This window comes from Leptosomus discolor, chromosome 2, assembly GCF_034619465.1.
Source record: "Leptosomus discolor isolate bLepDis1 chromosome 2, bLepDis1.hap2, whole genome shotgun sequence".
Taxonomy (NCBI): Eukaryota; Metazoa; Chordata; class Aves; order Leptosomiformes; family Leptosomidae; genus Leptosomus; species Leptosomus discolor.
The window spans coordinates 75,666,957-75,689,867 of NC_141392.1; the positions used below are offsets into that span (position 1 = coordinate 75,666,957).

Here is a 22,911-nt window from a genome sequence, read left to right on the forward strand (position 1 = left end):
CCAGCTGGCACGGGGCGAGCGACTGTGCGGTACAACCCGAAAGGAGCGTCCCATCGGCAATGCCCGCCCCGCCCCCGGTTTCCATTTTAGCACATCACTGTGATAAAGTCTTGGCACAGGAAGCCAGAGTTGTTATAACCTTAATTTAAACAACAGGCTTAAAAATATCCCATCCCTATGTCAATACCATATATTAAGTAATCTGTTTAGATCTAATTTTGTCATCTTCTTCAAACATTTCTTGATTTCAGTAGTGGTGCAGTAATTAAAATCACAGGTACTTCAGGCTCTTTAGATTTCTCACCACTGTCTGACTCGTAAATCAGAGTTAAGCATTAGAGCAGATTAACACAATCCATTCTGTCCCCCTTCCCATATGCCACTTTTAAACAACCCATAGGCATGGTTCCACTCCAAAAAATTAATTTTAAATTTCTGCCCGTCTTAGTGACAGACCCAGGAAATGATACAGCTTGCCACCAGGCCTCTTGACTGACAGCCACCAGGCTTCACCTGAAATTCGACCTGATTTACTGGTTTACGTCACACAAACTTTCAATGCAGCAGAAACATTCCTCTGTAAAAAAGTTCAGCATCGCAGGTCACAGATTTCTCGCCTCTCTTGTGAACACATTTTGTGACCGAGCACCTTGGAACTGCACCCTCCACCCACCCCAAGAAGCTGAGTGGTCTGAGCAGTCCCTTTCTTTCCTGGTTAGTACAGCATATACCACTGAAACGCATGCCTCACACTTGGAAAACGTCTCCTTTATGTTTTAACATTTTCAGTATCGTCTATACGTTTTGTCACGTTACCCTGTTCACGTCATCGTGGACCTCCCCGCTCGGAGACCCATCGCTGCAGACCGAAAATGGGAGACAGGGCCGGACAAACGCCGAAATGATCCCGCTGGGCTCTGCGCCGCTACAGAAGGATTCTTGAACCACTTTACGAGAACAGCTACAATTCAATTGCATTTCCCTTTACAAAAAACAAAGTCAGCTTCTGCTTTAATCGTTCTTCTCCCGGTCGACATTCACATTTTTCCTCCCAGGGGAGCCACCAGCAACCACTGGAGAATCATGCAAGACATCACCCAGGTGGTGCTGGAGCGAGGCTTTGGCCGGCGAGTCCCCTGGTATCTTACGGGAGGTCTCGATCACAGAGTTTCTCAGCGTGTCATTCATTTCTATGACCTCAAAGTCCGCTTCGTTCCACTCTCCCGCATCCTCTTCGTCCTCTTCATCCTCATTAAGCCTCGAGTTGGACAACAAAGCCTTCCGGTCCTCGCTCTCACTCACTTCTTTCGAGTCGCTCTCGCCGGGAGCGTTGGCCAGTTTGTACATCAGCGGGAAGAGCAGAACTGTCATCGCAGAGGTCACCAGGGCAGTGTACATAATCACGGGAACGTGGTGAAACCTGCCCTGCAGGTACCCCACCACGGCAGGAATGCACATCTCGCCCAGCGCGGCGCCGATCACGAAGAGAGAAGCCGATTTCCCTTGCACGACCGTGTACTGCTCTATCCAGGAGATGCCGCTGGGAAAGATGGTGGCCATCGACGCGCCGTACACGGCGGTTCCCGCCCACAGCGAGGCTTGGTGCCGCGCGAAGAAGGCCAAGCACGAAGAGGAGGCGGCGGAGCCGACGATGCTCAGCAGGATCATGGTGCCAGGGTACAGGCAAGCAGCGCAGAATATTGCCACGCCTCTGCAAGCGGCAAACGCGCCCCAGAAGACAGAGTTCAAGGCGGCTGCTTCGCTTTCCTTCATCTCGGCAAAGACCTTCGCGTAAGTAAATATGTAAGAGCCGTACGTGACCTCCGCTCCCACGTAGAAGAAGAAGAATGTGAACAGGAGAATAATAAGAGCATAGTGGTATCTGGCAAGCACGCACTTGTGCAGAGAAGCCTTCGATTTGTCTCGAGCTGAGCTGCCCTTCGAATACAAAATAAAAAAGAAGAAGGAAACGAACAGCAGATAGGTCCCTATGACAACATAGGACCACAAAAAGTCTGCACCAAGATGGTGTTTCAGCGCTGACGTCGCTGAGGCAGCTGATGCTGTCGGCACAGACCTCGGGACAGACTGGTTTGTCTTTTCAGCTACCGGAGGGTCTTTCGGTTCGGAGCCTCCCAAGGCCATTTTGGCCAGGATCGGGGCCACAAACGCACCGACGGCAAAACTGAAGTGCAAGGCCTGCATGTGCGGCCCCGCCTCTGCCCCCCAGGTGTTAAGTACCAGCACATTGCCACCTGCAGGTCGGAGAGAGGAGGATTCGGTCATTTTAGTCTGAAACCAGGGAGGGTTTTAAAGACAAAAAAAAAAAAAAAGACAAACCAAACCAAGCCATAACCTGTATTACTAATTCCATTTGCAACACCACCAGGTTTAGCAAATACAATGTGCAAAATTGTAGTTAACTGAAATTTTGCCTCTAAGCACCTTAAACCCATGATTGCTTCAGCTGTAGGAGGGTGTTCACAGCGGGCAAAATGCAAAGCCGTGTAGGGGCTTAGCCCAGCAGCTGCAGCTGTACTTAATTACCCTAGTTGCCATTTTTTCAGCCTTTCCTCAAAACAGCAAATTTAACTGCTTCTCATTTCTCTAAAAGTATTAGCAACAATGCACAACGCTAAGAATCAGAGGCCTCATTAAACAACTTCCCAGGAAACGTCAGGTGCTTCTGATGGGCTGGGACTCCCCCGACGGCATTCAGATGACTTGCCAGAAGCGGAAAGGTTTACCACAATACCGCTGCAGAGACCAAACTACAACACCCTCAGATCAACAATAATGCTAGAAAATAAGATCCGACAGAGACGTTTTTAAGTAGTCCCAGAGAAGAATGCAGGAAAATAACAACAGTAATCAAATCCCTGCACCACAGTACAGCAGCCCTTGTCACTCGGCACGCAGGCTCTTCCACGTGAATTCAGTTACACTCTACTGCCTTGCCTGCAGTTTCTCCTGCTACTCCTGCTCAGGCTGGGAAGTCTCCCTGCCTCAGAGGTCTGACTTCCAAGCAGCACGCCCACCCACTGAAGGCATGTGTACAACTAGCCCACAGGATTTTCCCCTATGAAGAATTTTTGAACCACGTGCCATGTATAACAATCCTAGAGAGGCAGCAAACGCACAGAATCACAGACTGGCAGGAGATCATCTAGTCCAACCCCCCTGCCAAAGCAGGTTCACCTAGAGCAGGTCACACAGGTCTGCATCCAGGCAGGTTCTGAATATCTCCACAGGAGACTCCACAACTTCCCTGGGCAGCCTGTTCCAGTGCTGTGCCACCCTCAGAGTGAAGAAGTTCCTCCTCATGTTCAAGAGGAACTTCCCATGCTCCAGCTTGTGCCTGTTGCCCCTTGTCCTGTCACTGGGCACCACTGAAAAGAGCCTGGCCCCATCCTCTTGACACTCACCCTTTAGAAATTTGTAAGCGTTGATAAGGTCCCCTCTCAGTCTTCTCCAGGCTAAACAGCCCCACGTCTCTCAGCGTCTCCTCGCAGGAGAGATGCTCCAGCCCCCTCACCATCTTCGTAGCCCTCTGCTGGACTCTCTTCAGTACCTCTGCACTCAGGTTATTTAGCATAACCTGTGCCATGCAAACCCATCTTTTTCACTGCCAGGCCCTGTATCGTGCTCTTTTTTAGTGCTCACAGAGCTCCCTCAGACTCTGCAGAATTACGGCAGAGGGCTCACATGTGCACCCGCTGTTCCTCTGGGTGGTCTACCAGCCAAGCCACCCACGCCAGGCCCTGGCCGGGACGCTTCCAGAGCTGTCTGCATAGCTAGGCTAATCCACTAGCCAGCTCCTTCTCAGAAGTAAGCCTGCCCTGAGCTGGTCAACCAGACCCAGTAGTACCTTCCTGGCTAGGAAGTACCCACAGGCTCCCTCAGTAAGCCAGGGAAGTCGGCACGCTGCTGGGACACTGGGGAGAGGTACCAGGTGAGCGGCCGCCTGTTGCGGCGTCACCGCCACCTTCTACAGCAACACCATAACGCTGCACTGCTGACGTATTTTTGGTTGTTTCCTGATCCCCAGCTGCAAGTACACCAGTGTCGCTCCACGCGTGCTTAGGTCTCTTGCTGAGGCCTTGCCTCCTGATCCAAGGTGCCTGCTACAGCCAGCCGTCACCAACTCACCCTTTCCAAGCCGTGTCCAACGAACTGACTTCTGTGGGAGCTTCTTTTCATACCTCTGGTGTAACTGACCTTTTGTGCTGGTTTTGGCTGGGATGGAGTTAATTTTTTTCCATAGTAGCTGATACGAGACTATGTTTTGGATTGGTGCTGAAAACAGCGTTGATAAGGCAGAGATGTTTTCGTTACTGCTGAGCAGGGCTCACACAGAGTCAAGGCCTTTTGTGCTCCCCACCCCACCCCACCAGCGAGCAGGCTGGGGGTGCACAAGGAGTTGGGAGGGGACACGGCCGGGACATCTGACCCCGACTGGCCAAGGGACATTCCACACCACAGAATGTCAAGCTCAGCACATAAAGCTGGGGGAAGAAGAAGGACGGGGGGATGTTTGGAGTGGTGGCTTCCTAAGTACCCGTTACGCGTGGTGGAGCCCTGCTTCCCTGGGGATGGCTGAGCACCTGCCTGCCCATGGGCAGTGCTGAATGGATTCCTTGGTTTGCTTTGCTTGTGCCTGCGGGTTTTGCTTTATGTATTGAACTGTCTTTATCTCAACCCACGAGTTTTCTCACTTCTACCCTTCTGATTCTCTCCCTCATCCCACTGGGGGAGTGAGCGAGCAGCTGCTGGGGCTTAGCTGCCGGCTGGGGTTAAACCACACCTTTCCAACCGCACCTGTAGACAGACGTCTGCTCTGCAGCTTCACTGGTACATCCTCCTCCAAGGAGCCTCTACTAAGAAACTGGTTTTGAACAGCTTTCCAGCAAAGTGGTGGGGTTTTTTCCCAGGCCATTTGCAGTACGCAGGTGCCACAGACTTACAACGTGGGGGACAGAGTATATTTGTATCGCCAAACACCTAAGCGAGGCTGGCCAAGGGCAGCAAACACCCCTGGGTTCAGGGAGATGGATGCCGTGGTGCTGTTAAGTGAGCTGTGGCAGTAAGTGTCTGCTGTGAATCCCCAAATGCCGCCCAGCCAGCCCTGGGCAGGCAACTCTCCAACACAGCAACTGTGAGAATCTCCCTCTCAAACACCAGGGCTTGCTCAGGACTAACTTAGCTCCCGCTGGCCCTAATGAACCATAACCCCAGTAGCTTCCTGGAGACCAGTAGCTTAAAGAAAACACTGCCTAAAGAGCACGTGACACTTTTTTCCTGACTGTTAATTGCCCGCTGAAATGCACATTGATCTTCTCCAGGAAGCAAGAGATATCCAGCACCCCAAGCCCCTCAAGAAAGGTCTGTTACAAACACTGCAAGTCTCGAGACCAGGATAATCCAAGAATCCTGGCCAGGTGAAACAGCTCCCCTCTTTTAATCCAAGGTGTGTCACATGAAACACCAGCAACAGGTTTGGTGAGGATGAAGTTTCCAGTTAGTTTGGTGAAGGAACTATCGGACCACGTGGTCCCTTACCTGTGTCTAGAATTCCCATGGAAGCTCCAATAACCGACATCAGGGCAGTTAACAGCAGGGATTTCTTACACCAGGGTATCCCGTACAGACCAACCGTTGTCCCAAACATGGATAATGCTGGAAAGGTTAAAAAACAAAACAAAAACCGCACATACTACGGTTTCCATTTAAACTACAAAACATACGGAAGACCACGAAATACAAGTACATTCATAATCCCTAAAGTTGCAGATAGCCCTACTAGGTGGTATAACCTCACTACCTCAGTTCGTGACCAGCAGAAGCAGCTAGAAAGTTCAACAGAACCATTTTTCACTTGGAGAAAAGGAATTTCATCAGAACATAAACACTACACGAAAATGCCTCTTTTTTTTTGCTAAAGCTTTGTTTGCAGAGGGAGTAGCATCTGCTGCTAGAACACTAAGAAGTCTTCTGCAAACTTTTCAGTTAAAAGTCCTATTTCAGTACCTTGGGCAAGCTTTGATCTAGAAATGTTATTTTACCATGGAAGACGTAAAACGTGGGTTTGAGTGGTATGAGGTTTTCCCTCTGAGAACTACACAGCATTACACTTGGCTCCATTTAAAAACTCTTAAACTAAACCCTTAAAATCCTATAAAGTGATTGCGCCTTGGCCGACAAGTGACCTCCATATAAAAATGGTGACTTTCATTTATATTCTGTTCTCACGGGGGGGATGTATTCCAAAGGATTTCTGGAGTTTTAAGAGACAGAACTACAAAATTTCTCACCATAAATTTAGCAGCAATTCATTAACTGCATTAGTTTTGCTATCATTAGCAACATGCCATTTCAAAAAATACTTTTTAGCAGATGGAAATTTGGTTTATGACAATTTGGGTGGAAGTTCAGCTGTTAAGTTCTATGCTTGTAATCACCTTTACAATAAAATAATCTGCATTTAATATCTTAAATACAGAGTATTAGGTTTTTAGAAAGCTTGTACCAGTTCAGACATCTCTGTTATTTTTCAAATCAATGCTCGATCATAGGTGGGGCAGATACTTAAAGATCAATGGGGACTGATGTAATTAAGAACTTTGGTTAATTGCAAACAAAAACAACAACAGCAAAGGAAAAATTAAATATCCAGAGCCCTGGTGAGACACTCGGAACGCACACCGCAGAACGCTTTTGAAGGCTAGCGTGCTGGGCTGCACAGAGAGATGAAGACAGGGCACATTGAGTAGAGGTTCTCAGCCACTCAGAGCTGAAAAGTAACTTCTCAGCAAGTTCTCAGTTGTCTACTTCAGCTCCGCACCTGCAGACTGGTGCTTAAAAGCTCCCTTGACAAAGACAAATTACATCTTCCGTTTTTCCTCTGTACAGCAGCAGAGTTTCAGCAGTTGAAAGGCAGGAGGTAAAACTACACAAGCCAAAATCTCTTACAGGCAGCCCTCAGATGATACAAATGAGAGGAGATTCAGCAGTTTTGCCACAAGCACCACCAAACTGGGAAGGACGGGGAGACGAATCATTTTCCGAGCATTGCTGACAGACAGCCATCCTCTGTGACCCCTCAGGAAAAGGAACAAATACTAAACCGTTCCAAGTTCACATTCACTTCTACAGGTGTATTAATTCCATTACGCAAGTTAAGTCTCAAATGTCAGACATGGACACCTCTGACCTTATCAGATACACAAGGAAGCCAAAGGAAGCCACTTTACGGGTGTTCTGGAGGGGAGGAATAAAGAACCAGGAGGAGTCCAAATCAATCTTGGAACAAGAGCAAACAAGAACCAATGCAGGAAGATAAAGACAAGAAGAGGAGGAGAAAAAAGAAGAGACAAACAGATGTTAGGTGACACGACTGCTCCCATTAGCAGGAGACGGGCATACAGGGGTAAGAAGAGACTCGGTTCAAACACCAGCAATGGAAAATGGATCTTCTCCTATTCTCTGAGCTGACCCTGTGATTGCAGCACGGCCCTCAGGGGCGGCTCGATTGTTTGAATCTCCCCGAGTAAAAGTATGGGAAGGAGAAGAGGGAGCCCTAGCATCTGGTTTAGCCCCTAACTGACAGCACAAAGGCACATACTGCCATTACTGTGCTTGAAAGAAAAAAAAAACAACAGGGCTTCCGCTATTTCAGGTGCGCTCCAAGAACCTCCACCTGAACAAGAGACACCAGCACGACTAAAAGGCGCCCCTCACTTCTGGATGCTAAGCATTGCCCTTGGCGACTCGACGGCCGAGCAGCCCCGCTCGGCCAGGACAAAGCCAGCCAGCCCTGCGCACCTACTGCAGAGAGCTCCCGCGCGCCCGGGGAACCGTGAAGATCATCAACTGCAGTTCCCACAGAGTTCAAGTGTCTTCACTGCAGCAACTGAACGGTGAGTTTCCACCATCACAGGTGGCATTTAATGTTCTTCAACTCCTTAAAGTTCTAATTTGGTGAAGGCCCTCCAGTCAAAACTCTCAGCAATTTTGTGCAGTGCACGGCAATGACCACTTCGGGTGAGCTTTAGGCGAGGGAAGGGTTTTACGAAACTCTCCCCACAGAGGCGTGCCTCAGTGTGGCTGCCAGAGGTTTCCACGGTCTGCACGTGGAAGCCAAACACAGTTCCCCTAGTTTTGTTTATGTGTTTCACCGGGTGACGTTATAGGAGCCCGCGTGATCTAAAAGGATCTGTACTGAGCGTACGACTTGATCCACGGGAAAAAAAAAAATCCAGTTGTACTTTTTCTGTCCAGACCAAAGGGACCTTTTGCTCAATTCAAACCGGTTTTGTCAGTTCAAAACCAGTTACCTCTACCGCTATACCCAGCGAGCCCGACCACGTGGAAGAAACGGTGCACGGCAGCAGCGCCCGCACAGACACGCCGTCAAAACCCGACCGAACCGGCACGTCGCGACAGCGAGCGGCAGCAGCACGGCAAACCGCAGGCCCCCGATTTCCGTGTCACCGGCCCGACGGGTCTCCCTCTGGGGCCGCACAAGCCGAAGGGAAGCGCAGAGCGACGCGAGCAGCTGCCGACGGGGCCGGTTCCCTCAGGGCCAGCGGCCGGGGCGGCCCGGAGTTGTCGCGATTGGGGGGGCGGGGAAGCAGGCCTGGCACTCACCGAGGAGCAGGTGGGCGTTCATGCAGTCGAAGAGCACCCCGCCGAGCACCGACCCGCCCAGGTAGCCCAGGGACCGGCCCACGAAGATGTAGTAGATGTCGCTGACGTTCCTGTGGACGTTGGCGGCCAGGTTGGGGAAGGTGGGCCCCAGCACCGCGATGCTCATCCCCTGAAACACATTTTAAAGGGGGGGGGGGGGTGGTGTGACCTCCCGCGTCGCCCTCCCCGGTCCCCGACCCGGCCGGGCGGAGGGGAAGGGGCAGCAGGCACGGTGACCCGCCCGCCCTCGGCGCTCACCAGCCCCAGGAAGGCCGCGCACAGCGCCCCAGAGATGCACCACCGCAGCGCGGCTCCGTCCCCGTCCCCGCCCCGGCCGCACCGCCAGCCGCCGCCGACCACGGCCACCTCCGCGTGCGGCGCAGCGGGGAGGCGCAGCCCCGCCGCTCCCGCTCCCGCCGCCGCCTCCCCCGGGCCGGCGAACCGGACGTGCTTCTTCCCCTCAGCGCCGGCCATGGCGGGGCGGGAGGCTGCGGCGGGCGCGGGGCCCCGCCCTGAGGCGGGGCGGGAGGACGGCCCGGCAGCTGCGCGCGCCGCTGTCCCCTGTGTTTGAGGCGGTTCGCACCGCCTGCCGGCGGGGGCACTTAACCCTGCGCATGCGCACTGCGAGCGGCCGCGGCCTTGTCCCGCCCCGCGGTCGCCTGAGGGTGCGGGGTCGGTGGCCCGCGCCCCGCGGTTCGTTAAAGCGGCGCTGTGCCACAGCTCGCACCGTGCGGGGCACAAAAAGGCCGGTGCTCCGCCACGGGTGCCAGCCCGCGGGGTCTCCTCGCCGCTGCTGTTAAGGCCCTCCCACCGTCCAAACCGGCAGCAGCTCAGGGGCCGTTCCGCGCGCCCCGTTCCGTTACCGCCGCCGGGCACAGAGGGGCTTCCCCGCTGGCAGCAGCGCTGCGGCTTCCGGCTCGCCCGGTGGTTTTCAAGCCTCGCAACCGGCTCCAAGCAGAAAACCCAGCCCGGGCTTACCTTTGTCCTCCGAGTTCTTCGGCTGGGCCCGGCCCGCGTTCCTGTCCCGGGGCAGGCAGGGCGCGGCGACCTGGCCCTGTTCCTCCCGGCAGCGGCCAGCGTGCCGCAGGTACGGCCCCGGTGCGGGAGAAGCCGAGGGAACGGATGGAGGTACGCGTTAAAAAACCGGAGCTATAACAAATAACCGTGCAAGACACCCGTTAAGTGTTGCTGTTCGTAGCCACCTGAGCACCTTTGCAAAGCACAAAGCCTCACGGCCAGGTGTAGGCAGAACGCTGCTGAGCTGCTGTTCACTTTCCCTCGGCAGAGTATTCCAAAGTGATTTCAAGTCTAAACCAACAGTATTTGTTTTCCCCAAGTGAAGTGTTAATATCTTGCCTTGCTAATTAGCTTTCATGATAAACCCTGGTATAAAATAGCTTCCTGCAGAAGGTACGAAAGTGTTTGAAAGGTATTAATTTCCATGGGCTTCTCTTCATTTTTGTTTTACATACAAAGAGGTTTTGTACCTCGAGAGGGTACAAATAACAACAGCCCTCAGGCTCTGAGGAAGGATTCAAGCACCTTTTTTCAAATTTTAATTTGAAATACAAGCAGCCTAGAGAGTCACCCCAGGGGGGATGGGAATATTTCCCCCTTCCAACAAGATATGTTTATTAAAGTAAATAAAGTATTTGGCCCTACTACAGAGGAAAGGTGACTGAACTCCTGCAATTTACTGAAGCTGTCAATGAGAAAACACTTCATGGTGCCAAGGTAAGTCAAAGTGAAATTGGCTGTAGGCCAGTAAATGATCAAAGCTCCACTGAACCACACTGGCAGGTCATGAAGTGAAAAAATACAGAATTCTCCAACGCCAGGAGTTTATTCTACCACAGATTCCCTCCCTCCCTCAATTTTACTTCTGCCTATTGTGAATGCAACTGTTCTGTAAGTTTGGAATTAAACCCCAGAATGGAAAAGAGTAGTAAATTTTCAGACACGTGTAACTCGAAGTAGTTCAGGTTTATAAACCATTGGTCTTAAAATGGATCCTCAGTGCAATCAGAGTGAAATGGGTTGCACAGTATATTAATTTAGGAGCAAACGTAACAGGAACAGCCAACCAGAGCACAGTGGTAATAAAAGCTGTAAAGACATTTACACAAAAGTCTGCCCATGAGATTCAGCAGCTAGCAGAATAACACAAAGTTACTTTTAATAAATGACACGCTTTACAGGAGAACAAGACTAAAAATGATGCAGCCAGTAACCAATGGGGCACTTAAGAATTCAGAATCTTTATTCTGAATAAATTGAGACTGATCACAGTTACTTTAGCACCAGGAAAGCCATTAGACATTCACTTCTTACCCTTCTAACAAAGCAGAACTTCAAAGAATGGAGTTAAGGCTAGCAAAACTTAATATCCTTTAATATCAAAAACAACATACAAAATATGATGTCTATAAAGATACTTAAACATGTCAGTGTAACATTAGCACACATTTTAGTATAAAATCACTCTAATCTTAGCATATGCAGTTCTGGAACATTAAAAATGTTGACACTATATATATATATATATTTAAAAAAGACTTAAAAGGCATACTGAAAATATGCCAAAGTTTACATGACAAGAAACTCCCTGGCTGGCTGGAAGGGTGATGGTGCTGCGCTTGTCAGTGAAACACACCAACGAAAAGAATTACCTTTTCTTCAGCTGTCTCCCACCTTCCAGCGCTACAGCCCCTGTGGTCAAATGCAGAATGTTTGTGTACGCCCTGGTCAACGTACATTGTACTTACACAGACGTACACACGCTCCCCAGAGGGTCAGTTCTGACAGAAGAGTTGAGATGCCTTAAAGTCAGGTTCCGTAACACTTCCGGCTCCTGGGAGGGGAATCCGGGCCCCAAAGGCGGCAGCACCTCTGCTCCCTGCTCAGAGGACAGCCCAGCCCCTCCGCGCGGGCTCCCGCATAGCAGCGGCAAAGTGGGGAGCTGCCCCGTGCCAGCACAGCGAGAACCCGGCTGCTCAAGCTGACCTGTAAGGGTGACCCTAAGGACAGCAGCATCGACTCCCATCCTTAGATACTTCCTTTGGGGCTGCAAGGAAACATCCCCTGTCCCTTTGGCAGGTACTACCCGGTGCAAAGAACCGAGCAGGGCATTTTGGCTCTACAATGGCCGTGTCCCTTTCTTCCATCACAAGCACGCAACCAAAGCATTCAGCTCGTATGCGGGAGAACTGCCTTCAGCACTCTCGTGAGTTGACTCAATCTCACACCTCCCACTTCGCAGAAACCTGCCTCGTCCATCAGGCTACGGGTGTCTAAAGGCTTGACGCAGGGATGAAGTTTGAGATTGGAAGGCTGAGGAGCGCTATCCCCATCCACCAGGGTGTGCATCAGCTCTGACAATCCAGTGTCTCCAAAGGGAAGGGGGGAATGTGTATGCCCAGACACTGTGCATGAGAGCCACAGGAGAAAGTCACCAGTTGTCTACCTCATCTGATACTTAATATACCCTGAAGGATGGCCACAGAATGGCTGCATCAGCTTCGACTTGAGTAAGGAATTTAGGAAGGTCCGTAAATGGTCACTGAAAATAAACTCAGAAAAAATTTAAATGTTGATGCCAAACAGAAAAAGATGTGGATGAAAGAAATGCTCAGAATGCGTTAATTTGAAGTCTTGGTTTGAGACTTATACAGGTCTTCTTAACATGAAGCCAGAATAAATCCAACAATACTTTATTAATTATACATCGTATACTGCTGCATAGCTTAGATGTAAGTAAGAACCTGAAGGGTTCTCGTTATTTCAGACTCCTCGCTGAACAGCTATACTAAGATTTACAAGGCTCTCCTACCTACTGAAAAGCAGTGTCAGCCATACATCAAACCAGCCCCTTGCTCTACCTTAGTCTTGGTTTCAAGATCTGGTGTATCAAGTTACAGCATCAAGTCGGACGGGAAATGTCACACTGCCATTTTAAGTGAACCTCCTTCTACCTGCTTTCTTCTGAAGCTTACCCCGGGATAACTTAACAGGAAAAAGACGATTACTCTTCATAGAATGGGAGAGCAACGTCCCTGAAAAGTGCTCCGTGAACTGTGCTCAAGAGAGGGATGCATCCGAATGATTTAAGAGTTTGCTTGAACCAAGTTTGAACTAAGAATTTTAATTTTAGAGTCTACCCTCAACAAGATTAAATCCGGTGTGAATTAGGTTGTCAAAATATGAGTTCAGCAGGTTTCCCATGAACAGGTTTTCACACCTAAAATTGTTACAAAAATTTATTTACATTTACTCAGTCAAAATTAAATTGAGTATTTGGTGCTCTTCCCTCCTAGTTTTCAGAATAGCCACCATTTCTACGTTATTCAATCATTTTTCCATACATGTACTTAAGAGTTGCTATTTGTGTTGGCTGCTTTGCGGTTTGGGTTGGGTCGGGGTTTGTTTATTTTTTTAAAGGGAGGCTGCGACCCTCACTTTTAAAGCCGCAGGGCTTATAGAACCCAGTATAGCTCTCAAGTCTCTGAAAGGTTAGTTAGCCTCACCGCTAACAATCTGAACTTTATGTTCATTTTAACTGCACCTTACCTAGCTCTAGGACACAATTTTCTTACGCTTATGTCCAATAAAGAGCATCTTCTAGTGGACATTTCCCCCGTAGGTACAAGCTAACAGTAAAGATACCAACAGATTTCTCATGCATTAATTTACTTTTCTTTTTTCACCTTTTCTGAAAAATCTTTTTTTCCTGAAGCCTTTCCAATTTTAGGGTTGCTGTAAAACAAGCACTGGCACCAGAAATAGGTTTGTTATCCCAACACCACCACAGCAGTAAGGCTTCCTTACCCCTAACTCTGCTTCCCTCTTGTCCAGCATCCCGCTCGCTAGCTGTTTTTAACATAGTAAGCACTCCTAAACAATTACTCACACATCATATCGTCTTCCTGGAGTCTCTGGGTTGGTTTTGGGGTTTGTTTTTTTTGAAAACGCTGCCCTTCGTATTTGTGAGCATAATTTTTAGTTACTCAGATATGAGAGTTTGGATTTTTATGTACAGATACTTTTTTTAAAGGGTATGGCAATAATTAATCCACACTATTGCTATACTATTTCTTTATCATTTCTCAAACTTAATTATTTTAAATTCTGTCCCAGATAATTTATATAGATACAGAGCAGCAAGTCAGCAAGACGCCACAGTTACATCAAGATACCTGGTCACAATGATTTCAAATTGCACCAGTGCTAAAAAAGCAGCCTTGGTTTTGGTTAAAAACTCCACGTTAAAACACAAGAAACCTAAGATCTGTGATGACTACAAATTTTTCATTACAAAGCCAACAAGAGGCTTCTACCAAACTTACTCGACACCTTTTGCAATGCCCAAATAGAAAATCCTGAATCGCATGTTACACAGAAACACTCCAGACAAGAACAGCATCAGCTGTTACCATGGGTTTTGTAATGAAGACAGTGTTTCATAGCCACTTTAATTAACAATACTATGACTATTTTAATAACATTTTAGAAGTACTTATGAGGTGCAGAAGTGCAAGTCCCAGCAAACCTAAAGGGACCTCTGTTTTACAGAATGGTTTGGGGCTTTTTCCCCACCTCAAGTCCCTCCCATACACCTCTAACATTTTAAAATTCAATCCTTTTAAACCTCACTCACGTAAAGCAAGGATTGAAATTCCACAACGTAAGAAAGGTATGAGCTTTGGTCTCCAATAATTAGGATGCTTTGCATGATTATATTTAAAGGACTTTTGTAAGTTAATAGATGTAAACATTCGATGCAATAGTATTGCTAATACAATGTTTTCTACCACAAACGTACATGGGCTTTCTGAGCAATTTGCTACAACTTTGAAGAAAGAGAAACAATAAAAATAGAAAAGACAATAAAGGTTATAATTCTAAACCAGTATGCCTCCATGGTTTATGTAAAGAACAGCTGTTGTTACAAATAAAGGAAATGCACTTAAATGTACATTTTTTTTCTTCAGATCACATTTAGTTTACTCTCTGCTATGACTCTTCTAAACAAGAAACCAAAAATTACTGGTATTGAGTGGACCTGAAATAAAGAATGATTAAGTAATTCCACTTCATTGCTGATTTGTATCCACAAACAAACAATGCACTTGGAAGCTTTTTATGATAAAATGAAAAGCGGTGTTTCCATCTCAAAGTATTATGCTTTCAAATATTTTTCAGAGAAAGGGTTTTCAAAAATACCTGCTTGACAAACAGTGCATAATACCTAAGAACACCTGGACATATATTTAGTATGTTAAGCAAGAAATAGGACATGTGAAGCTGTTGCTTTGTATTTGAATAAGATACGGAGCCATATCCTATACGCAATTGAACACAGCTATAAAGACCTACAATAAACCTGCATGTTCACTTAGTGCAAAAACCTTTGAGTCATTTTAATAGCTCTTGTGTATTTCCATATTGAAAACAACTTATTATTGCACTGAGAATGGATCCTTTAAAGCTGTCTTCTAAGAACAAAAAAGAACATAAGTACAACAGAATAACTTGAAATTTAGACTCATGCACAATACTGCTCCAAAGTATTACTGTCAGTAAAATTTCAAAATTATTCAGCTATTCTGAGGTTTAGCTAAAAAAAGACACATATCCATTATTGCCTTCACCAAATTAAAAAAAAAAATCATTCAGCAGCTTTACTTCTGTGTTTGCACTCAGCACTTAGTTCGCACATGTTTGAAACCTATGCCCACCAAAAACTTCATCCTTAATGTTCTTTGGGCTACTGTAAGAAGGTGAATGCAAAACAGGTGAGTGTTTAGGCAAACTGAGCAGCCGGCAGTATTCAGATAAAATGAAACAGATGTTTCACATTTAGCTTTCTAATGCAAAATGATTTCAGCAGGAGTTAAGGGAATCAAAAAGAAGCATATTCACATTCACAATACAGAATTTATAAGACTGTAAAACAGCATGAGAAACTTCAAAAACCAAATCAGTCATAAGAGTTACTATTTTCCAGTATCTATTTTATGGATGGACCATAAAAAACATTATTGCAGAATCCTGGGTCAGCAAACCAAAACCAGCCTTCACACTTCCAGAAACAGGTTCTGATGAATTAGAAAAATATTCTCTTCACACACAGAATCACTACACACATACACACTAACGCTACAAAGCTTCAAATACCTCGAAAGTGTAGCTTGATATCAAACTCAAGGACTCATCAAAAGAAGTTCAACGGTATAAAAGATTCTTATAGCAGTTTTGCAATTTGAGCAATAGTTCAAGACTTCTTTAGTATCCTATAGTATTTTCAGCCAAAAAGTACAAATCTAGCTTCAGCAGAAGGTTGGGCTGGTACAGGAGAAGAAAGCATCAAAAACCAGATTCCATTTCTTTGACTGGCTTTTCTGTAGCGTCCGACACCAAAGTGCTTTCATTTTCCAACATTTTCTCAGTAGTTTCTCCATCAACAGGTTTCGCTCTTTCTTTTAACTTCTGCCGTTCATGGACCCAGGGGATGAAACATAATATAGCTCCACCAATAAGGGGAGGGACTCCGGCCAGGTAGAATGCCACATCATAGGTGCGGAGGTGATCATGCAGCAAACCTGGAAAGACAGAAAGTTACCACTGATAAATAACGGGACCTCGGGAATCTACAACAAACATGGATTTCTTTGGGTTCAGAAACTTGAGAGCTGGCACAGATTATTATAACCACTAAACTACCTGATGGCCAAATATAGGTATCTATAGGTAGAAAGGTATTCCAGAGTTGATTTTAAGACTCCAAGTAACAAAGAACTTGGTCTGTTTAGCTACCCTTGACTGCTTAGCTACCACCCATCATTAAAAACACGTACCATATTTCCTATTTGAAAGTTGTTTGTTTCAGCTTCTCCAGCACTCGAATCTTGCCATGACTTGGAGAAGTTCTCCCTCTTTTGCTAACAGTTGCCTTTGATCAAGGAGCCTCTTAATCTTACTCTAGATATACTGCATATATCGTATTCCTGGCAGCCCTTTACTAAAAAGTGTTTTCCCTCTAATTGCTCTCTCAAAACTCCTCCCATTAATCAAATTCTGTTTAAGTACTAATAGCTGTGACCATGTATGCAGATCAGGAAGCACCTAGTCTATGCTGTTCAAGCGTCAAATGTTGTTCTTTATAACGCTGCATAGCTCAGTTACGTCTGATTAAGTATCTTTCAGTAGCACTCACAAGACCCTAGGGTAAATTATGATTGAAAATCATCAGTGGTAAGGATTATAGCTTAAGCTATTTCCACCTCCCAAAGAACTTCCAGTTCTCATCTTCAAAATCTGTACTTTGTCAAACAGCGTCCCATCAAAGAATGAAAAAAGCCAGTGTTCCTACTTAGAAGAGCAATTAAAGTGACTGGAGCTTTTATCCTCACAATTGGTTTTGCATGAGCAAATTTTGGAGTCCAATTCCTTTTCAGATTCTAGTTTGGAGTCCTTCTGCAACACAACCAACATACAGGCTGTCACCTCAACAACATGGAAAACACCAGTCCCTCAATCCACCTGGAAACCTTACTTTCTTTCGAGGAATGATTCACATCCGTATAACTTAATAAAAAAGACTGAAGCAAACTTTAAAGAGTACAATAAATTAATAGCCCATGAGCAGCAGTTAAATTCACCAGGTATTCCAGAGCGTGTACTGAGAGAACTTCCAACGTAAGTGCACTGCATACGATGTAGGAACGGAAAATACGGCCAGAGTGTCATGCAGCCACAGAAACACGTACAGCTACAGACCGTATCTGTACTTACCTGCAATGGGCGGACCCACTGTCATAGGTATTGACATGAGTCCTAGCAGAAATCCTATGGCCTGGGAGACATCCTGAGCCCCAACAAGCTCGAAGGCAATAGGAGCCATGATGCAAATGAAGCACCCATCAAACAGGCCCATGAAGAGACAGACAGCGATGAGAGCTCCAAAGACATGGCACAGTGGAATCATCATAGACATCAGGCCGATGAAGAAGAACGAGGCGACCTAAACATGACCACGGAAAAAATATGAAAACATGCTGCATCAAATCAGCAAAGATTAAGGGAATAGATGAGCTTTCTTGCCTTTGCAGGGAATTAAATTGCCTGCCTGTATTTACTTTAAAATAAATACAAGCAGTCTCCAAGGATTACCACCATCAGAAGTCACATACATAACTGTCACGACATGCAATCAAAGAAACTCCACTACCCATTTCACAAGTTTTTAAATGCATTTGTAATCAACTATCCTGCTGCGATTACGTGAGGTCACTTCTTGTGCACCAACAATTTTTTGAAAAAGGAACTCTGCTCTTTTCACAAGTGAAAGCCACAAAAATATCAAAAGTTTAATATAGCTAAAACACTACAAATTACAACAGTGAGGAGTCTAAGTAAAAATACCAGTATTATGAGTGATTACTTCAGAGTGCTTATATTCAGAGGCGGTACTTGCAAGTGTCATTTCAATTTTTCCACATAAAGGTATCTTGCTGTATTCCTGTAGCCATGTATACTTTGAAAGATTTTCTATTACAATCTTAGATTAAGATTATTGTTAGTTTGTTGTAAATTAAAGGGATAAAATTCTGTATTTCAAGCAAAATGAATTAAAAAATAAAATAAAAAAGGTAAGAGTTTTGCTTGTGCACCATCCAGATGTCAGCAAAGGAAACCAATGTCTCACCTAACTGCACAAACATACTTTCCAAACAAGACGTATGCATCAGTCACTTACAGACCACTAAAGAAAAAAACAAGGTCACTTAGAAACTACTAGACATCACAATTTTTTGACAGATAAGCGAAATCAAATAAATTACTTCATTAGGAAAAGTCTTTAAGCAGGCAGCTCAATGAAACAATTTTCAGGACAGCATAACAATTCTTTGAAGTAATGTACTTTATTTAGCATAGTAAAGAAAAGCTGTTGTGAGGCATCTGAAGTGTTGTATAGAAACAGAAACACTGAAGAACTGGGCTCCTTATAGGAAATTTAGGATAAGGGCAAAGAAATTCTCAGTTCTGTGTATTCTGATACAGAAAATGCAAATAATATTTGAGATGAATTTCTATCTAAGCAGTAATGTGGTTATCTGTAGACAAACTCTAAACAAGATATTGTTGACTAGATTCTTTGTATTATATTATGGCAAATGCAGCACTAAAACCAGAATGACTAAACTTTGTATCCAGAAGAGACAGAATGCATCATGCTGTTACCAAAGACAGAATTTATAAAGCCAAATCCAGCAAAAAAGGTCCATGAGAAAGAATGCAGAAACAGAAAGATGAAGAAAGAAGTTTCATTCGTATTATTAAAAAATTAATTATTAAATTATTTTGGCATGAGATAAGATGACACTATGAACTGTTGGGCAATCCAGAATAATACTTGAGGTGAACATTCACTTTCCCTCAAAAATGCTGATTTGAAACAGGGGCATGGCTTAGAAGAAGTTCACGTGGTTTTCCTGCTTAAAACTAGGTGAAACCAACAGTACTCAAGCATCCTAGTTCATGCCCTAAATAGAAGTCCAAGTTTTCAGTTCTAGCTACTCAAGGAAAAGAACAAAAAAAGCTTGTTGTTTTACTGCAGGTTTGGTATTTCTGTTTTGTGAATCACGTGTAACATCTCAGTGCTGCCTTTTCACTTTTTACCTTAACAGTGACATTTCCTGAAAGTATAACAATAGGTTTTAAATCAGTCCAAACGGACAAGATACACAAATTTAGATTCTCTGACGCTGGAGGCTGGGACTGTAACTGCAGCAACAAACACTCCAGAGAGGCAGTTCTTTCCTCAGAATATTTGCCTTCAGTACTGTAGTTCAGATGATGGCCATTAGATGTCTCCCGTGGTATTCATGTTAAAAAATAAAACAAGAACACCCGGTGGTTGGTAAGATGCAAGTTATTAACTAAAGCTTTTCCAAAAATCTACACTAACACTGCTACTTTCTCAAAAAAAAATATCTTCCGCGTGCAGTTTTGGGCCCCTCACTACAAGACGGACATTGAGGTGCTGGAGCGTGTCCAGAGAAGGGCAACGAAGCTGGTGAAGGGTCTGGAGAACAGGTCTTGTGAGGAGCAGCTGAGGGAACTGGGGCTGTTTAGTCTGGAGAAGAGAAGGCTGCTGAGGGGAGACCTTATCGCTCTCTACAGCTACCTGAAAGGGGGCTGAAGTGAGGTGGGGGTTGGTCTCTTCTCCCAAGTAACTAATGACAGGATGAGAGGAAGTGGCCTCAAATTGCACCAGGAGAGATTTAGATGGACATTAGGAAAAATTTCTTTACCGAAAGAGTGGTCAAACATTGGAACAGGCTGCCCAGGGAGGTGGTGGAGTCACCATCCCTGGAGGTGTTCAAAAAACGTGTAGATGTGGCACTTCGGGACATGGTTTAGTGGGCATGGTGGTGTTAGGTTGACAGTTGGACTTGATGATCTCAGATGTCTATTCCAGCCTAATGATTCGATGTTTTATAAGTGTGGAGGGAAAAAAGTGTGTATCCTCCTTCATCCTCAAGCTTCACCATTTCTGGAAGCTGAGACTCCCTCTGTAAGTAACCGCCCTCCTTCACTCAGCAAAATCTCCTCAACTAAGCACCTCTTATATTCCCATGGCTTTACCAGTGTGCACTATGCACAGAACATACTTGACACCAACTTTTCTTGATCTTTGATAGGTGATAAGAGATCCAAAATCCTTAACAGAGGAACGTAGGAAAAAAATTAATCTTTCTGCAATCATTATGATATCACGGAATAAAAACAAGGAAAGCAGAATCTAGAGAATTCCCCGATGGTTTTCTCACTCACATGCTAATGATTAGTAAATCTCTTTCATTCCCAGCTGAAAACAGCCGGCAGGCAGCAGACACATTTCCTTAGCATTAAAAAGAGGAAGGAAAAAAAATATCAGAGATTCATGAACTTTGCACCAAAGGCTCCTAGTATCAGAAATCATATATTGAGTCTCTTAGAGCTTTGAAATTTCTCAAATTTGAATCTCCAGTTACTTAACCCTGCTTATTTAGTAGTACCTGCAACCAAAGCCTTCAGAATATTGTTTGTGTATTCCTTTAGAAGGGTGTCAAGACGTACCTGTAAATAGACTTTTTTTGCACCAGGAATATAATCTGCAACTCTGCCAAAGATCAATCTGCCAACTCCTGAAGTAATGCCCAGACACAGCAGAAGCACTTCTTCTGGCACACTGTCACCAAATCTGTCTTTTACATGATTCATCTGTTTAAAAAGAGGGTGAAGAAAATAAACTGGCTTTAGAATTAAAAATAAACCTTAGAAAACTTGAGTTAAATAGAAGTAATTGTGAATCCGACTTACAAATATGGCTACAAATGGTCAACTAACTTACTCTGCTTTTACAGATTTTACAGTAAGGTTGCACTTGCTTGTCAGTATTAAGTGCAATATAATAAAACCAAATCTGAAACATGTTGTCGCTTTATTTACAATTGAGGACCATAATTCAAGAAAACATGGCTGCATCTAATACCAAGAAAACTGAAGAGAACCTAAAAGTGTTCTCCCCAACACATGTAATTTACTAGTCATAGATTTAACATAACACAGAATCCACAAGGGCTGTCTAGAACTGATGGCTTCACTGGCCAGGGCACGCTCTCAGGTCTGGAGGTACCGAGCGATTAACAAGTAGCACCGCAGTACTGTTCTGTGCATTAAGACAGACACATGCGACCAAACCTGTGACATAGCTCAAGGCAGGAGCAAGCAGCAGAGGGGTGGGGAGTTGGAGGCCAGACAGTGCAAGCAGGTGGGGCCCCTCCGGACTGCCTCATCCCGACATCCGCGATCACCATGACATCCAGGGGCAAGGAGGAAGAGGAGCAGGAACTGCCTGCAGTGCCAAACACCACAGCGAGCACTTCCAGGAGAGGCTGCAGCTACAGCAGCAATGAATAGGGCACACTGGAAGAATGATTTATCAGCCACTTCAACCTAAACAACTAAAGCAACTGACCGACGGCCCTGACAGTAGGTCATCACAATGTGATGAACCACTAGCATCAGTAATTCTAACCTTTCAAGTTGTGTTAAAAAAAAAAAAGCTGACTCGATGGATTTGGATTTTTTATATTCTTTCTGGTTCCACCGTGGGTTTTATTTGTTTGTGGGTTTTTAAATCAGCCACGAAGACCAGAAGTTACCCATAAGAAAGAGTTTTTGCACAATTGCTTTTTGAAACACACTTGGCAATACCAAATATGGCCAAGCGGGCATTAGAAGATGTAGAAATCCTTTGCATAGTCCTGCAATTTCTGTGCTCGTAACCAGTTCTGAACAAGAAACTGTAAAGACTCAGGTACGAAGAAGCAAACAGAAGAAACTGCTTTTAAATAAAGATGTAGTAAAAACATTTGAGAGACAAGGCGACCACAGGCTGACAGACATGGATAGCAAAAGCTGCACACCATTTTTTGTTATTAATTCTGATTATGTGATATCACTTCAAATTAGAGAACCTTTAATCTCCTATCTATAAAATGGAAAAGTTCTGTTTTAGTAAATACTTCTAAGACAAAGAAGTCAAGATTCTTTCCTGGCCAGAGTGTTAATATACAAGCAGAGCCTTTTTTTCCCCCAACATAAACAGGATTTGCTGAGTGATGGTGATTTTCTTAAGTATAATATCAGTTAGATTTTGTTTACATGTCACAAAGTCTATTAAATCTAATATGAATTTGTCCAATATAATTGATTTTGTCAGAAGGGAAATAAAAAAAGAAGGGTTAGTGGTTTTGTTTTTAAAGTGTAACTTCTAACTTCAATCTTCAATTGACCCATCTTCAACAGATGCTTGCTCTTTCTATTTTTTAGTTTGGTTTTTTGTTGGGGTTTTTTTTGTTTTGGTTTGTTGTTTTGTTTTTTTTTTCCTTTTTAAGACACATTTGGGAACACAATCTGATGAAATTTTTCATCTGGAATGATATTTAAACATAAAAGGTAAGTTGTTCTATTTATTCCCTTTCTGACAAAGGTGAGAACAGGATAAGCTGACATTTTTCCCACCCCTACCTGTATGTGCCTGTCACACACCACCTGCTGGCCCAGCCCACCCCAGAGAAGCCAAGGTGTTTTCTGCCGTTCTTGCCACCTGTTCCACTTCCATGTTTCTGCAGCCTCTAGCTTGTTTAATTAGCAGACCCGATTCATCCGCTCCCCAGA

General features: G+C 45.2%; 2 protein-coding genes across 2 annotated transcripts in view; both read right to left on the minus strand.

The window, feature by feature from the left end:
- Positions 1–747: 747 nt before the first annotated feature.
- SLC60A2 (solute carrier family 60 member 2) lies at positions 748–9,159 on the minus strand. Its single transcript, XM_086461293.1, has 4 exons — positions 8,944–9,159; positions 8,647–8,815; positions 5,560–5,676; positions 748–2,255 (listed from the first exon to the last, which is right to left on the minus strand). Exons 1-4 carry the CDS (start codon positions 9,157–9,159, stop codon positions 1,012–1,014), a joined length of 1,746 nt encoding a protein of 581 aa, XP_086317419.1. The 3' UTR covers positions 748–1,011.
- A 1,764-nt stretch (positions 9,160–10,923) lies between these two features.
- Positions 10,924–22,911, minus strand: part of SLC16A10 (solute carrier family 16 member 10) — a 77,860-nt gene continuing 65,872 nt past the window's right edge. The window contains exons 4-6 of the mRNA XM_086482433.1: positions 20,806–20,949; positions 17,476–17,704; positions 10,924–16,283 (exon numbers count right to left, since the gene is read on the minus strand). Of these exons, the coding sequence (XP_086338559.1) occupies positions 16,048–16,283; positions 17,476–17,704; positions 20,806–20,949 (609 nt within the window). The 3' untranslated portion in view covers positions 10,924–16,047. The remainder of the gene's footprint in view (positions 16,284–17,475; positions 17,705–20,805; positions 20,950–22,911) is intronic.